This window comes from Macaca mulatta, chromosome 20 (assembly GCF_049350105.2).
Source record: "Macaca mulatta isolate MMU2019108-1 chromosome 20, T2T-MMU8v2.0, whole genome shotgun sequence".
Taxonomy (NCBI): domain Eukaryota; kingdom Metazoa; phylum Chordata; class Mammalia; order Primates; family Cercopithecidae; genus Macaca; species Macaca mulatta.
In genome coordinates this window covers 79,964,637-79,980,923 of record NC_133425.1, presented here as the reverse complement: position 1 = coordinate 79,980,923, position 16,287 = coordinate 79,964,637, and the positions used below count along the sequence as shown (strand labels likewise).

Here is a 16,287-nt window from a genome sequence, read left to right as displayed (position 1 = left end):
GCCCCCATCCCCGAGTTGCGCAAGCCTTCTGGGCTGGGATTGGCCGCCGGAGAATCAAGACGCTCCGCCCCCGCAGCCCGGCGGCCAATGACCAGGCGGGCCGCGGCCTGGGCGGCCAATGGGCGCGGGGGGGCGGGGTGGGCCACGGCCTGGGGGTCCCCGCGCGCTCTCCGTCCGCAGTGGAAGCCGCCGCCGTGCTCGGAGCTCGCAGGCGCCGCGTCGCTGTAGCCACCGCCACCAGCCCGTGCGCCCTCGGCGCGTACCCGCCGCGCTCCCATTCCCGCCGCCGGCCAGGGGCGCGCTCGGCCGCCCCGGACAGTGTCCCGCTGAGGCCCCGCGGCGATGGCCACCAAGATCGACAAAGAGGCTTGCCGGGCGGCGTACAACCTGGTGCGCGACGACGGCTCAGCCGTCATCTGGTAGGAACTTTTCATTCCTCTCCACGCCCCGCTCCCCGGGCTCGCGCGGGGCCTCGTGCACCGAGCCGGCCTCCAGGCGGGACGGATTCGGGGCCTCCCGCGCTGTCTTCCTCGCCTTATTCCGGGACGGCGTGCCAGGCCCCCGCGGGCTTCTCCGTGGCCAGCGCGTCTGTTAGATTGTCCTCTGCAAGCGCCGCGCCGCGCAGCCACCAGCGCTGATGTGTGTGTGTGTGTTTTTTTCTTCTCCCAACCCAAAGGGTGACTTTTAAATATGACGGCTCCACCATCGTCCCCGGCGAGCAGGGAGCGGAGTACCAGCACTTCATCCAGCAGTGCACAGGTAGGGAGGCGCGCCTGCCGGGCGGATGCGCGGTCGTTGGGAGGTTGTCTGCACCCGGGGAGCCCCGGCCAGAGCCAACCTGGGAGGAACCGGTGGCCACATGGGGTGCTCCTAGCGCATGGCGTGGGAGGAACCCGATGTGAGCGTTTTAAGGCCTCATAAAACCTTCTCCCCTCTGGACAACCGAAGCAACAGAATTGACCCACCTGCCTCCGCCATCCCACAATGCCTTCTCCAGGCGGGGCAGCTCTTTTGCCCCCTGCGGTTCACTGGTTTTCCAAGGTCACCTCCTGTGTTTCGAAACTCCAGTGTCCAGCTCTTCCCACTGTCCCTTTTGATCAGTCACTGAGCCCAAATACGAACAGGCTAGGGGGCTGCTTGGAAGGGAAAGAAACTCAGCCGCGCCCTCCTTTCTCCCACTATCATTGTCTAACCGTGTGCTAATTTTATGTGATTTTTAATTTAATTTAACGAGTAGAATCAGATGCAAAAGAGTACACACCATATGATTCCATTTATAAATCCTAGACAAGGCGAAACTAATCTATGGTGTGAATGTCAGAATCAGGTTAGCTTTTGGGGTAGATAGCCTCTGATTGGGAGGGGCACACCACCCGGACTGCTGGGAGCTGGAAATGTCTCTGTAGACATTTGTTGATCTGGGAGGGGGTTATGCAGGTGTGTACCCACGTAAAAAATCATCAGACTGTATACTTAAGATTTGTGTGCCTTAGGCACTTCCTGGTTGTGTATGAACCATGAAAAGAAAGACCACGTGGCAGGCATCGCCATAAACCCCTCAGTAGTGGCAGAGGCTCTGTGATGTTGGTAATGGGACCTTTTAAAGAGATTGGAGAATGCGACTCCCTCCCATCTCTGGTCTTTAGTTGGAAGCAAACTTTTGGACAAAGGCAGCACAGCCCGGAGGTTAGGGCGTGGACCCTGAGCCAGACGGTGTGGGTTTGTTATTTATTTATTTATTTATTTTGTCTTTTTGAGACAGAGTCTTGCTCTGTTGCCCAGGCTGGAGTACAGTGGCCAATCTCAGCTAACTGCAACCTCCCTTTCCTGGGTTCAAGAGAGTCTCCTGCTTCCTGAGTAGCTGGGATTACAGGCGCCCACCGCCACGCCCAGCTAATTTTTTGTAATTTTAGTGGAGATGGGGGTTTCACCATGTTGGCCAGGCTGGTCTCTAACTTCTGACCTTAGGTGATCTGCCCGCCTTGGCCTCTCAAAGTGCTGGGATTACAGGCGTGAGCCACCGAGCCCAGCCAACGGTGTGGGTTTGAATCCCTCAATGGCTGTGTCCTGGCTGTGTGGCTTGGAGCGAGTTCCTTCATCTCTGGGGGTCTTGGTTTCCTCACCTGCACTCTCACAGTGCCGTTGTGAGGGTAAGTGAGTCAGTATGTGTAAAATGCTCAGAACAGTGCCTGTACAAGCTACATGATTATTTGCGAAATAAATAAAAAGTACAAAATTGTGCCAGGGATCATGTGGGTGTTTCTTTCCTTAACTGCTTCCATAATCAAATTCTATTTTACATTTAGTTCAATTCAAAGGATATTTGTGGAGGGACTACTAGAGGCTGAGCGATACTAAGAATGTGCACACACACACACACAACTAAAATTACTCCTTGCGCGCTGCCTGTAGACATTCATTCATTGCTTTTGTAAACAGTTGGCCTAAAATAGCAGCATAAAGCACTGCAATGATGTGAAGAGTTGGCAGGGCAGGATTTGAACCCAGGCCTCCGTCCCTCTGCCTCTGTGGTTGAATGTTTTTGCAAGCGGAATAAGTGCAAAATCTTAACTTTCTCCCCTCCGGTTAGTGAACAGCCAGAAGATTCAGCAGTATTTCTGCTTTGCCAGCTCTGAGGCTCTGCTTTACAGGCCAGCTTCCCTCGCTAAATTCACTTCTTTCCTCCCGCTGGTCGCCAATCACTCCCTTCCCCCGTCAAACCATGTTCTGCCCCTGAAGCTACTGTTCTCTCCAGCAAGTAGAAGGTGATGAGGAAAGGAGCAATCCCTCCCATCAGGGGACTCCTGGCAGATACTCCCAGGCCTCAGCCCACTCTGGCGTAGTGGGAAAACACTTCCTCCTGAAGGCTTGTGGTTTTCTGCTCATACGCACCCCCTGCCCCGCAGGGACGGGAGTGGGGAGTGGCGCACGTCTGGCGAGGAAGCTAAAAATGCTCCCCTGCTGTGTGTGGATCCTCATGAATGGGCTATGGGAGCTTCAGCTGCAGTCTGCATTCTTTCCCCAGCCATCTGTTGGACAAATGCATAGGAGAATTATGGTTGCCATGTCTGCTCTTGTTCCTCTCGGAAAAGCTTGTTCCTTCCTGCCGTCGTGTCCTCATAACCCAGGGACAATGGACTCAACACTGGCGCCGGCTGGATACTAGTCACGTTCGACATGCCTTATCTTGGTCATGCCTCAGAACAGCCTGGTGTGGCACGTACTGAGGTTGTTCCCATTCTACAGATGAGGAAACTGAGGCCCAGAGAGGTTAATAGGCTTCCTGTGTTCACCCAGCTAGAAAGTGGCAGAGTCAGGACTTGAACCCAGGCAGGCTGGCTCGGGGGACGTACTCTTGGCTTCTGAGGAGGTCGTTTAGATTCTCACCTCTGGGTGGGATTGCTTGCAGGTTGCAAATGACATGTTTTTGCCCACTTGTGATGCAGAGAGGGCTCTTTTGTGGCCCCACTTCCCTGCCAGGTATCCCGATAGGCCTGAGAAGAAAGGTTCCACTCGGGCTCGCGCTTCCTGCTTCCAAACATCTCGCAAGGTGGCCAGCCGACTTGGAAGGCCAGAAACAGCACCCAGTTTCTTCCTTATAAACTCAGGGTGTGGGCCATCCTGGGGTCCTGCTCTCCTCCCATCACTCCCTGCTCTGGCACTCAGGCATTCTCTCTAAAATACCCGCTTCCGTGGCCCTCCCACCTCAGGCTACTGTCCTTTCTCCCCTTCCTCCCCCAGGGCGTTCCAGAATGGGATCTCTCCACCCAGCCTCCCCTCCTCTTCTCTCCCCAGCCTCCTGGACTGGCCTTTCCTCCCTCGGAGCTGTTTTCCAGAGGGCCACTGGGTGTCTGCGCTGCCAGACCAGTTCCCTCCCACCCCCGCACTCATCCTCCCAATCTTTCTGCCTGCTCTGTGTCTGTACTGCTTCTTCCCGGGCTCGCCTGGCTACCGGCCTTCCTCGCTGCCTGCCCCACCACTACCTCTGCTCTTGCTTCTTGCTCCATAGCTCAGTTCACCTGGGATGGTCAGAGACCTTGCAAGGGCCGTGAGAGATGCCCGGTGCAGATTAATGTAAGCAGAAAATCCACTGTGGCCTCTAGGTTGGAAACTCCAGGGGAAGTTCTAGCAGCAGCAAAGGCTGCCCAAACTCCAAACAGCCTGTCTTCCTCCTCCTAGCTCTGTCTTCATCCTTCACCTCCATTCTTGCGGGGAACGGGAAGGTTTAGTCCCTGGGCAGAGCCATCTTGGTGGAGAGAGAGCAGGCCTCTTTGCCAGTGATTTTGGGGGTCCCTGGACTGTCTGTGGCTCCCCTGAGGTCGTGTGCCCATCCCTAGACCAACCACTGAGACTCTGGGTGGCCAGGCCTGGATCACATGCGCACCTCTGGAGTGGGGGGAGGGGGCAGCCCCACCCAAACCAGGAGACTGACTTGGGGAGGTGGCCTTCTAGGGAAGAATGGCATGCCACTTTCAGAAAAGTGTCCATTTGCCCCTTAACATCTCTGCCTTCCTCTTTATAGCAACAGTCTGTTTGCCCTCGATCTTCCTTGTCTGGTATCTACTCTGTCCTCCCTTGCTGGGGTAATTCTTTCTATAGTATATTTCTAATCAAGTCACTCCTCTGCTCATTAACCTTCTGTGGCTCCCTTCTGCCCATTGGATTACACTCAGGCTGTCTGCTTGGTTTTCTAGTTGGTTTGTCCCCACCCACATCTCCTCTCTAGTATCTCCACACAGCCTCCCTCACGCACCTGCAGCCCAACACTGTAACATCCCCGCCTTGGTGCTTTTGATTTTGGAGGTTTCTACCATGAGGAACTCCTCTTCCCCATCTCAACTCATGTGGGACTCAGCCGCCTACCTAGGTTACGGTGATTCCTTCTTTATTTCAACTCTGAGTACACTTTGGAATCAAAAACGCTCTAGTCCGGGCGCCATGGCTCATGCCTGTAATCCCAGCACTTTGGGAGGCCAAGGCAGGCGGATCACTTGAGGTCAGGAGTTTGAGACCAGCCTGGCCAACATAGTGAAACCCTGTCTCTACTAAAAATACAAAACTTAGCTGGGCATGGCGGCCAGTGCCTGTAATCCCAGCTACTTGGAGACTGAGGCAGGAGAATCGCTTGAACCCAGGAGGCAGAGGTTGCAGTGAGCTGAGATCGTGCCATTGTACTCTAGCCTGGGCAACAGAGTGAGACTCTGTCTCAAAAAAAAAAAAAGAAAAAGAAAAAAGAAACATTTTAGATTGACATCTCAGCTCTGCTTCTCACTCACTGTGTGGCCTTGGGCAAGTGCATCCCTCCCTCTGTGCCTCAGTTTTTAGGTCTGTAAAATGGGGATCCTGACATGCTTACCTTTGAAGGTGACTGGGAAGGTTCCCTGAAGTAATGGACCTAAAATGAGAGCACAGGCCATGGTGTGTGTTGGCTGCCCTTACCACTGCTTTTCTTTTTTTTTTGAGACAGAGTTTTTTTTCTGTCGTCCAGGCTGGAGTGCAGCCTCTGCCTCCTGCGGTCAAGCGATTCTCCTGCCTCAGCCTCCCAAGTAGCTGGGACTACAGGCACGTGCCACCACACCTGGCAAATTTTTGTATTTTTAGTAGAGATGGGGTTTCACCATGTTGGCCAGGCTGATCTCAAACTCCTGACTTCAAGTGATCCACTTGCCTCAGCCTCCCAAAATGCTGGGATTACAGGTGTGAGCCACTGTGCCCGGCCTCAAATAACTGTTTTTACTCTGATAGCACTCATGGAGGCATTATGCTTTCCATTCGGAAGCTTTCAGTACACGTCCCCACTCAGCACACAGTAGCACCTGGCCCAGGCTGGTATGCAATAGGCATTTGGCCCCATGTGGACACGCATTAGACCTTTGGCACAGGTCTGCGTGCAGGAGCATGGTGAGAGGTGCTTAGCTCAGTGGTTCAAGGTTTGGGTTTTGTCTGATTGCCTGGGTTCAAATACTTGCCAGTCATGTGCTCTGGAGCAGGTGAGTTACCCGTCTGGTAACCTGCTACAGTGTGGTCATTAGAAGGATTAAAGAAGCAAGTCCTTATGCTGCTTGGGACATAGTGAGCACTCCATCAATGTCAGTCACTGTGATTGCCATTTTTGTCTGTGGAATTTAAGTGATGTGGAAGAAGCGTTCAAGAGCACCAAGAAGACAGAAGGGGGAGAGATGATGGGAAGGAAATGGGTGCTGAGCTGGGCTGGAGGGTCACAGGTTCACCTAACAGAGCCACTGGGAGCCAGGAGCAATCAGGGCTCAGCTGGCAGAGGTGGAGGGAAAGAAGCCATTTACCAGACCGGTCATATGATCTGTCTGACCACAGCAGAAAGGGCTTACAGATCATGTATGTATGGCGAGGCAGTGGCTGGGGCTGTCTATGAAATCACATTTTGTTTCTGTACCACTCAAATAATACATATTCTTTGTAGCATACTCATAAACCAAGATTAAACCAAAAGAAGAGAATACCAAGTAATACAGTTCAGATACAGTTTTGCAAACACTCAGGAACTTGTTCCCTCATTCATTCATTTATTCCTTCATTCTCCTGTTCATTTCTTCATTTAATTTATTGAACATATGAGAGTGCTACTCTGTGGGGGCACGATTCTAGGCACTGAGGTTAAGTATAGAAGCAGGAAAGGCCCCTGTCCTTATGGAGCTGACATTTTATTGTCATCTCCCAGGACAGACTACCGGTCTCATTTTTATCTATATTCTTGAGATATTTTTCTATTTGTAATTCTACTACAAAAGGGGATCATAGATATTTTAGAGCCACCTCCCCACCATTCCAAAGTCCTCCCTATCTTCCTCTCTTATTCTGCAGTACCAGTTTGAAAATGGCTACATAGTTTCTCTCATACAAATGTAACATTGTTAAACCAATCCTCTATCCATGGACCTCAAATTATGTGTTGCAAGCAGTTTTATTTTAGAAGGAATCCAGGCATCTGGGAATGAGTCCAGTTTTCTGTTGGTGCAGATTTTAGAGCTGATTGGTTAAGAGCATCAGTGGTGGGGCTGGGGCATCTTGCTTTGAACGATAGCCTTGTGCTGTGTGACCTTGGGCAGATCTCCCAGAGTTTCTGTTTTCTCGTCTGTAAAGATGGGGATAATGATTGCACGTAGGTTGTTGTAAGGATAAACCGGCATGTTCCATATAAAGCTTGTAGAGTACTGCCTGACACAGAATAAAATGCTCAATAAATGTGGTTGTTGTTAAAGTAGCACCTTCTGAAAGGTGTTACATATCAATGGATAGGTTGAAAGAAATTTGAGATGTGGGGTGGTTACCAGAAAAGGCACCTTCATGAAGGGCAGCATCGACTTGCTTGGAGGCAGGTGCCTTGTAACATTTGTTGGATGATGGTCTGGGTGGAGACGATATTCCCATGAGGCTCTGGTCAACCAGTAGTGTTTAATCCAAAACGTCACACAGAGAGATGTAGGGATTGATGGGTTTTTTTTGTTTGTTTTGTTTTTGTTTTTCTGTCCAGCATTCCATCCTTTGGGGGAAACTCTTCCTTCCATTTCATAATAATCCTGGGCAGCCAATGTAGTGCCTGTGAGAGGGCACATGACCCAGACTGTCCAATCAGAGTAAGCCACCCCTCTGCCAACTGGTTCAAGGGCCCTTGTGACTCACATCTAGCCAATCAGATTCATCCCTGAGACTCTGGACAGAGTTGTTGGTAAATGTCTTTTTATCTTTCTCTGGGATTAAAACAAATAAGAATGATGAGGACTTGGAGCTCACAGGGCGTGTCTACCATTTATAGAGAGAACCTGTCTGAGAACTCAGGAACAGAGCCTGGTGGTGGGGGTGGAGACAGGTGACGCGGCTTAAAACTCTGGGATCCAGCCATGCTTGAAGCTTTCTCCTTAGACGGTTCACTTTCATGAGCCAAGTAATATTTTTTCTTAGGCCAGCATGAGTGGGTTCTGGATTTAGTTTCCATCTAAAAGAGTCCTGGCCATAGTCTCCAGGTTAGGCAGGTGGACACAGTCTCAGAGGAGAGGAGAATCCAGGCTGGACAAGGAATTTAAAGCCTCTCATGTGAGAACTGACTGAGGAAATTGGGCATATTTAACCTTGTGAGATCAAGAGGAGAGATCTTTGGGGGCACATGAGTGTTGTCTTCAGATGTTTGAGGGGCTGTCATGTGGAAAGTGTGGACTTCTTGTGTTCCTACCCCCACACCAACCCTATGTGGTAAATGGGACTATGCAGTAGGAATTCAGGGATAGTGTATGAGTCTGTTCTCACGCTGCTATGAAGAAATACCCGCAACTGGGTAATTTATAAAGAAAAGAGGTTTAATTGACTAACAGTTTTGCATGGCTGGGGAGGCCTCTGGAAACTTACAGTCACGGCAAAAGGGGAAGCAAACACATCCTTCTTTACATGGCAGCAGGAGAGAGACTGAGAGCCAAGCAAAGGGGGATAGCCCCTTGTAAAACCATGAACTCTGTGAGAACTCACTGTCACCAGAACAGTGTGGGGAAAACTGCCCTCGTGATTCAGTTATCTCCATCCCGTCCTGCCCTTGACACATGGGGATTATCACAATTCAAGGTGAGATTTGGGTGGGGACACAGTCAAACCATATCAGATAGATTTTGGGTGGACCTGGAGAGGAAGAACAGCCCTCAAGGTAGAACGGGCTACCAGAGGAGAAAGCGAGGCCCCCGTCATGGGAGGTATGTGAGGAGAGTCCGATTAACCGCTTGGCGTAGATGTTGAAGAAAGGATTGAAGGAGGTGCTCCTTCCCTCTGCGCTCTGCTGTCTCACAGCCCCGTTTTCTGGCCTGCTGTGCCTCCAGGAAGACTGACCAAATGTGTCTTAGTACAGGCCTGGTCTATGCCTCTCGGAGGCGGGAACAGCCCTACCTGGACGACAGAGACTGAGAGTGCTGGAGGGGTGGTTCCTACGGAAAACTGGAGTATAGTTACCAAAAGAAGGGAGCTGGAATGCTAAGGAGTCAAATTCACTTGCTGTCCGTGACCTCCTGATATATAGCAATACAACGCACAGAGAGTTGGCAGTCTATGTATCATGCTGTTTTGCACCTGCATATTTTTTCCCTAGCTGCACATACACATACGGGTTTCAGAAATTTGGGTGAGAAGGGAAGGAGAGAAATTCCCTTCTTTCCTAAGATCTAAGGGACTGAAGCTCTCAATCTGTGACAGGGCTTTGGGCAGTTATAAAGTGCTGAACAGTCGGTCCGTTATGCATGTGACAAACATTTTATTGAGTCCCTACTTTGCTCCAGAAACAATGTTGGGTTTTTAATTTAATTTAATTTTTGAGACAAGATCTTGCCCTGTCACCCAGGCTGGAGTGCAGTGGCATGATCTTGGCTCACTGCAACCTCTGTCTCCCAGGCTCAGGCAATTCTCCTACCTCAGCATCTCCTAGTAGCTGGGACTACAGGCACCTGCTTTGGCTCATTTTTGTATCTTTTGTAAAGATAGGGTTTCATTGTGTTGTCCAGGCTGGTCTCGAACTCCTGGGCTCAAGCGATCCACTTGCCTTGGCCTCTCAAAGTGTTGGAATTACAGGCGTGAGCCACCCCGCCCAGCTGGGGTTTTGTTTTTAAGTGGTACCCTGAAGGGCTGCTGAGACATTACCTTTGTAATTTTGTGCACTATCCAGTCTCCCATTGCCTTCTTTGCCACATATCTGAAGCTGGGAGGCCCCGAGCCATGCTGCGTAGCTTTTTTGTGTGTCCAAAGGCGCGTGGGCTTTGTGGTAGCTCTTTCAGTCTACTGCATGGTGATGTTTGTGCTTTCTTTTCTGTTTGTGGCCTTGTCACCCATGATGAGGGATGGTAGATGTGTATCTTCCTGGTAAGTACAGTGTCTCATGTTTAAAAAAGGCCTTCCCCAAACACTAGTTAAATTGTGTTTTTGCCACTTGAAAATCTTCAGAAGTTAATGCAAACTTTTTGAAAGCATTGCTTACAGGTTTTAGGGATGTTATAATACCTCCTTGTCTTCCATCCTTTCTTTACCCTATTTCATTCTGGCGCCCACTCACACCTGGAGCATGGAGCTCTATGCCTAGGTCTTTGATAATATTCCAGTTGCCAGATTTAGTGGTCATTTCTTTGTCTCTGATTCACTTTACCTCCCTCCAGCATTTGCCAGTGACCAGCACCTCCTGAAAAGATAGTCCCCCTCGCTTGTGCTTCTGCTTCTGCCACGGCTAGACTTGCCTAGTTCTCCTTTTATGTCTCTCTCCTCTCATTCTCACTTCCTTCTGCTGCTTCTTCTTCTGCTTCCTGCCTGATAAGTCTAGGCGTTTCTTAGGGCTCCACCCTTGATCATGACCTTGTCTTCTCCAGGACGTTTCTTGAGCATCTACTGTGCGCCAAGCCCTTTGCCAAGTACTGAGTTGAGTCCCTTCCCTGACCCCAGTGAGCTTGCAGTTCAGGCCAGGGGTGGCTTTCTAACCTTCAGATTGGGCTGCTCCCCCGCCTCCCACTCCCAACACCTTTTCCCCAAAAGGTCCAAATGCTCAGACATGACATGGAGTGCCCTTTATGACAGGGGCTGGCCAGCCAACTCCTCCAGTGCATGTCCCCAACACACACGATGCTGACCTCAGGGATGCCCAAGTCCCAGGCCCTACGTAGGGGCTCTGCGTGTGTTAGCTCATCTCATTTATCTTCTCTCTGAGGGTGTAATGAGCAGAGTGACACCCACAAGTAGGAATTATCCGCACTTCACTGAGGAGGAACCTGACATTTTCCTTGGAGAGCCAGAGTTGCTTGCTGGAAACGCTGCAGCTGGGAAGAACTGCATTTTGAATCCAGATCTGTGTCCGAGGCTCCCAGCCCTTCCCTGTGCCATGCTGCCCTGCCTTCCCGCTTCCTTAGGCCTGTGGATGCTCTTCCCTCTGCCTGCACTGTCTTCATCTGTTTCGCTTTCCTGAAGGACTCCTACACACCTGTCAAGGCCCGGTGTGAATGTTCCCTCTGCTCGGATGCCCTCCTTGTCTTCATGGTGCTGGTGTCCTGTGTGGTGGTGGTGTGCATGTCTGTTTCTTCATCTCCTTGGCGAAGTCCTGGAGAGAGGGACTTTGTCCGGTTGGTGGTGGAATCCCCAAGCTTCATGGTTAGCTGGCTCCCAGTCTCTTTTCCCCACGGGTGTGTTGCTTCCTTGAGTGGGCCCAAGTCATGGGCTGTATCCCGGGTCATAGGCTTTTCCCAGCAAGTGCTGGCTGTCCACCCCTTTGTCTCTTGCTTATAGAAGAGAACCCATAATGCCTGGGTTCAAATTTCAGCTCTACTTCTTATGAGCTGTAGGCACCTGGGACAGAATCCTACAGTTACTGCTGTGGGCATCTGGGACAAAATCCCACAGGAACCCTTAGAGGAACGTGGAGAGTACAGCCCTGGGAGGCGGGGGCACGTAGCCACCGACTCTCATCCACCATTGGTTGAGGGGTCCTTTAGGGGCTCTAGGGTTTCTGCACTCCAGGCTGTGCCTCTGTGGGGTTGAGCAGCTAGCACATGGCAGGATGTCATGGTGTACCCAAATGGCTATGCCCACCACCGCTGAAACCAGACGTGGCCTTCGAGAAGGTGACAAGGAGTCAAAAAGCATATCCTTGCAGCATTTAGCAGTGCCTAAGATCATAGCCACATGTGCAGTTATGCACCTGTTTATTGTGTGACTTTCCTGGGAGCATCCAAGCCCTGTGGGGCAGAAACCTGGTCAGCTTTGCTTTCTGCAGTATTGGCAGCGCTGGGAACAGCACCTGGCAGCCTGCACAGATGTCGTTGAGTAGGCATATGAGTGACAGTCTATGTAGATGTCTGAGAGCTAAGCTCACACAGGAGGGCCCGCCGTCCCCTCCTCCAAAGTAACAGTCCAGTGGCCCACAAGGCTCCCCGGCTGCTACCACTGGCCACGTGACTGCTCTGGCCCCAGGCTTCTTACTCCAGAGCCCAGACATCGCCACCTTCCTCTCCCACTTAAACAAGTGCCAGAGACTTTTCTGATTTAGCTCAGTGGCCTCAGCAGTGGCAGGTCCCCAGAGGCTGGTTTCTGAAGACAGGCATGGCACCTCAGCATTTAATATTTTATTTCATGCGTGCATTTTGAAATTAACCCGTCATAGATCTTGTTTTTAGTTCTGTACTTAGTTTATGGTCACCACGTTTTTCTTCATGCACTTATTTTGTCTTCTATGTAGTTAGGTAAGCTTCCTTGCCAGTAATAAGTAACTAAATTGATAACAGCAATAGTTAACAGTGGACCTTTATTAGGCCAGGCATTAGCCAAGGTCATTGTGTTAATTTCCTATGGCCGCTGTTACAAATGACCACAAACTTGGTGAATTAAAACAACATAAATGCATCATCTTACAATTCTGGAACTCAGAAGTCTGACATGAGCCTCCCAGGACTAAAATCCAGGTGTGGACAGGGCAGTTTCTCCTGGAGGCTCCAGGGGAGAATCCATTTCCTTGCCTTCTCTGGCTTCCAGAGGCTGCCTGCATTCCTTGGCTTGTGGCCTCTTCCTCTGTCTTCAAAGCCAGTCGTGGCAGGTCGAGTCCTCATGATGTCATCTCTCTGGTTCTGGCCCTCCTCCCCACCCTTCCCCATTTAAGGACTGCAGTGATCACACAGGTCTCACACAGATAACCCAGGAGAATCTCCCATCTCAGGATCCTTACCTTAATCGCATCCTCAAAGTCCCTTTTGCCATGTGAGGGACATATTCACAGTTTTGGGGTTTAGGACGTAGATGTCTTGGGGGCCATTGTTTTGCCTGCCACAGTCACTTTCTTGTGATTTAATTTAATATGCACGGTGACCCAGCATCGCAGGCCCTGTTGCTATCCTGTTTCACAGCTGGGGCGGCATGCGGCCGGGCTGCAATTCTTACCTGGTGCATGTGCTTCTCGCCCCCACTCCTGACACCCCCTGCACTCCAGCTTGCAATGTAAAATCTTCGTGAAACAAGGAGGTAAGACCACAGGAGGCTCTTTTGTGGAACACCAAGGGGCAGACCTAAGGCCCAGGCCCAGGCCGTGGGGGAGCCGTGGCACTGTTTAGAAGCCACTGTTGTTTAGAGGTCATTTCTTCCATTGTTGTTGACACAGAAAACCTGTGAGTGTGTCTGGGGAGCAATGCTCCTTAATTCCTGAACCCAAATGTTCCCTCCTGCCCTGGAGAGGCTTTCCCAGGAAATCCCGATTTCCCTACTTTTGCCTGAAGGGCTGGCCTTTGGAGGTCTGATCTGACCCGGAAGTGGAAGCGCTTTTCTCCCCCTTTCTGGCTAGAGCTTTTCTCCCCCTTTCTGGCTAGAATTCTACCCTGCTTATAAAATGGAGTGTATTGTTCATGGCTTGCAAATACAAGCTGCTGCCGCCTCAGGCGGGCCAGGGGTCAGCTGGAGCTGGGGGAAGGGTGAAAAGAACCTGGCTTGAGATGCAAAGAGCCAGGCTCATGGCGCCCCCTGTGTGACCCCTGCAGCCACAGCCCCCTCTGGGCCTCTGCCTCACAGAGGGACAGAGAGGGCCGTGTCCACCCTGGAGCTCTCTGGATTTGGCCAAACCTGGCTGCTGTGTGGCCCGTTCTTGGGAACACCATACTCTCTTCCTGGGTGACTTTGATCACTCATCCCCGCAGCAAATATAAACTGAGCACTCACGGTCTGCTGGGCACTCGTGCTGGGAGAGCTCAGTGTGGTGCATCACCGTGCACAACCTTGTGAATGGACTGAAAACCAGTGAATTGTACAGTTTAACAGGGTGCTGTTCATGCTGTGTAAATAATATCTTAGGTTTAAGAAGCGTAAAGAAAAAAGGAGGAAGAGGCTCCTGGGTGGGCAGGAGGGCAGGAACCTAGCGGGGCCATGGGGTGTGGGCCATGGGAGGGGAGCGTGGGTGGGGAGTGGGGGTGGAGAGCAGGGGGTGAGGACTGTGGAGGGTGAGTGTGGGGTGGGGAGTAGGGGATGGGGGCTGTGGGATGAGGGCTATGGCTGGTGAATGTGAATGGGGAGCGCAGGGGTTGGGGAGTGGGGGGTAGTGTAGGTGGAGGCCATGGGGTGAGGGCTGTGGAGGGGGGAGTAGGGGGGGAGTGGGAGGGGAGCATGGGTGGGAAGGCGGTTGGGGAGCATGGGGTCCAGCTGTGGTGGGGCAGCGGGAGGGAGAGGGGAGTGGGGGTGTCGTAGGAAGTGGGGAACATGGGGTGGAGGCCATCAGGGAGGATGTGTGGGTGGGGAGTGGGGGGTGGAAAGCGGGACGGTGGGGAGCTAGCAGGGCCCAGGGTGCAGTGGCCCCGGGAGCCATGTAAGGCCTCCGGGTTTTCCTGGAGCAGCACGCATTTTATTCTGACTACTTTGGTTTCATGTCCTCCTAGAACTTTGCCTTGGCCGTTTTTGTGGCTCATTCCCAGCTGGGCAGTTTTATTCTGCCACTTCTTCCTGTGGGTCCCCAGGGATGATGCGCCAACCCCACAGGCCCTGAGCGGCCTCTTTCTCTGAGCGCAGCCCTGCCTTTCCCCACTGAACTCCCGGCTCCCCCACTGCCTCCATTCGCTTCATAGTCTGTTGCCATTGTCCCCGTTGGTCCCAAGGCCGCCTTGTCCTTATCCTCACCTAGCGCTTCTCAACACTTTGTATGCCTGGCCCAATTCCCAGGGCGTCACCCCCTCAGCTGACTCTGATGAGGATCAACGTGCTGTGTCACTGATGAGGAGACCTCCAGGGGGAGGCTTGCTGGTCCCCGGGCTCTCAGTGGGGTCCTCCTGTGTTTAGGGCCGAGCCACGACGCCGTGTGGTACCCGCGTTTCCAATGTGCTCACTCAGAGTCTGGCGCAGAGCCCTGGCTGAGTCACGCTTCGTTGCCTCGGTCCTTTGGGAAGAGGGGAGGTTCTGCCTCGGACGTTGCATGGGGTAACGAATAAGTGAATCTGTAGAAGAGTAAAGTGAGTCAGCCCTCCCCGTGGGGGCTGGTGTGTGCAGGCTTGCGGGCTGGAGTGTTGTTAAAGTCCACTGGGAAGGAAAACCGGCTGCGAGGCTGCCCCCGCCAACCAGGGGCTCCTACGCAGAGGTGGAGAGGCCTCCGGGGAACTGGGGGACAGAGAGGGGAAGTCGCTGGGCCATTGTCACATGGGAGGAAAGGGGCAGAGCCAGGACCTAAACCCTACTCTCCAGGCTCTCCTGCGGCTGACGTTTCCAGCCAGCTGCGTCCCTCTGGGCCACCGTCCTTGGGGTGTGTGAAAGGTGGAGAATCAGCTCCCTCATTATGCAGGCATCGCTGACTCTAGCAACACTACCTTATCGGCCTGCCCTTTCCATGCACGATTTTTTTTTTTTTTCCTTTTGTGATGGAGTCTCACTCTATCTCCAGGCTGGAGTGCAGTGGCGTGATCTCAGCTTACTGCAACCTCTGCCCCCCGGACTCAAGCGATTCTCCTACTTCAGCCTCCTGAATAGCTGGGATTACAGGTGTACACCACCATGGGTGGCTAATTTTCATATTTTTAGTAGAGACGGGATTTTGCCAGGTTGGCCAGGCTGGTCTCCAACTCCTGGGCTCAAGTGATCTGCTCGCCTTGGCCTCCCAAAGTGCTGGGATTACAGACATGAGCCACCGCATCCAGCCCTATGCACTTTTACTAAACCACAGATTTGTCAAAACAAATCACTTGTTATGTCTGTCCATATCCATTCATTCCTGCCTGTCTATTCATTCCTGCTCTCTGGGGGTGGAAGTTACACTTCAAAACTCCTGAGAAGGAATTGGTTTTATTCTTTTTTTTTTTTTTAATTAAAAGAAAAATATTTTTTGAAACAGAGTCTCACTGTGGCCCAGGCTGGAGTGCAGTGGTGTGATCATAGCTCACTGCAGCCTCAACCTCCTGGGCTCAAGCGATCGTCCTGCCTCAGCCTCCCAAAGTATTGGGATTACAGGCCCGAGCCACTGTGCCCATCTTCTTTGTTTTACCTTATAAAATTGCACCCCCAGCTGCAAATTGGGAACTGAAAAGCCTCTAAGAGGTCAAAGATGCCATGCAGATGCCCTTCATTTGTTCAGGATGTATGTATTTAACACACGTGGGGCATCGTCTGGGTGCTTTGGATGTGCTGGGGAACAAGATTCCTTCGCTCCTGGAGTAGGGCTGAGCAAGCTGAAGGAGCCCTGTAGCTCATTCTGAGCCTTTAAGTTGTTATTTTGCACACAGTTATAATCAACTGCATCCTATGCCCTTCTGGCTTGTGGTGAGTCAGAAACAGAGAGACGGCTGGTAG

General features: G+C 51.9%; 1 protein-coding gene across 1 annotated transcript in view; it reads left to right on the top strand.

The window, feature by feature from the left end:
* Positions 1-227: 227 nt before the first annotated feature.
* Positions 228-16,287, top strand: part of COTL1 (coactosin like F-actin binding protein 1) — a 52,209-nt gene continuing 36,149 nt past the window's right edge. Inside the window, 2 exon segments of the mRNA NM_001261155.1 lie at positions 228-419; positions 677-759. Of these exon segments, the coding sequence (NP_001248084.1) occupies positions 343-419; positions 677-759 (160 nt within the window). The 5' untranslated portion in view covers positions 228-342.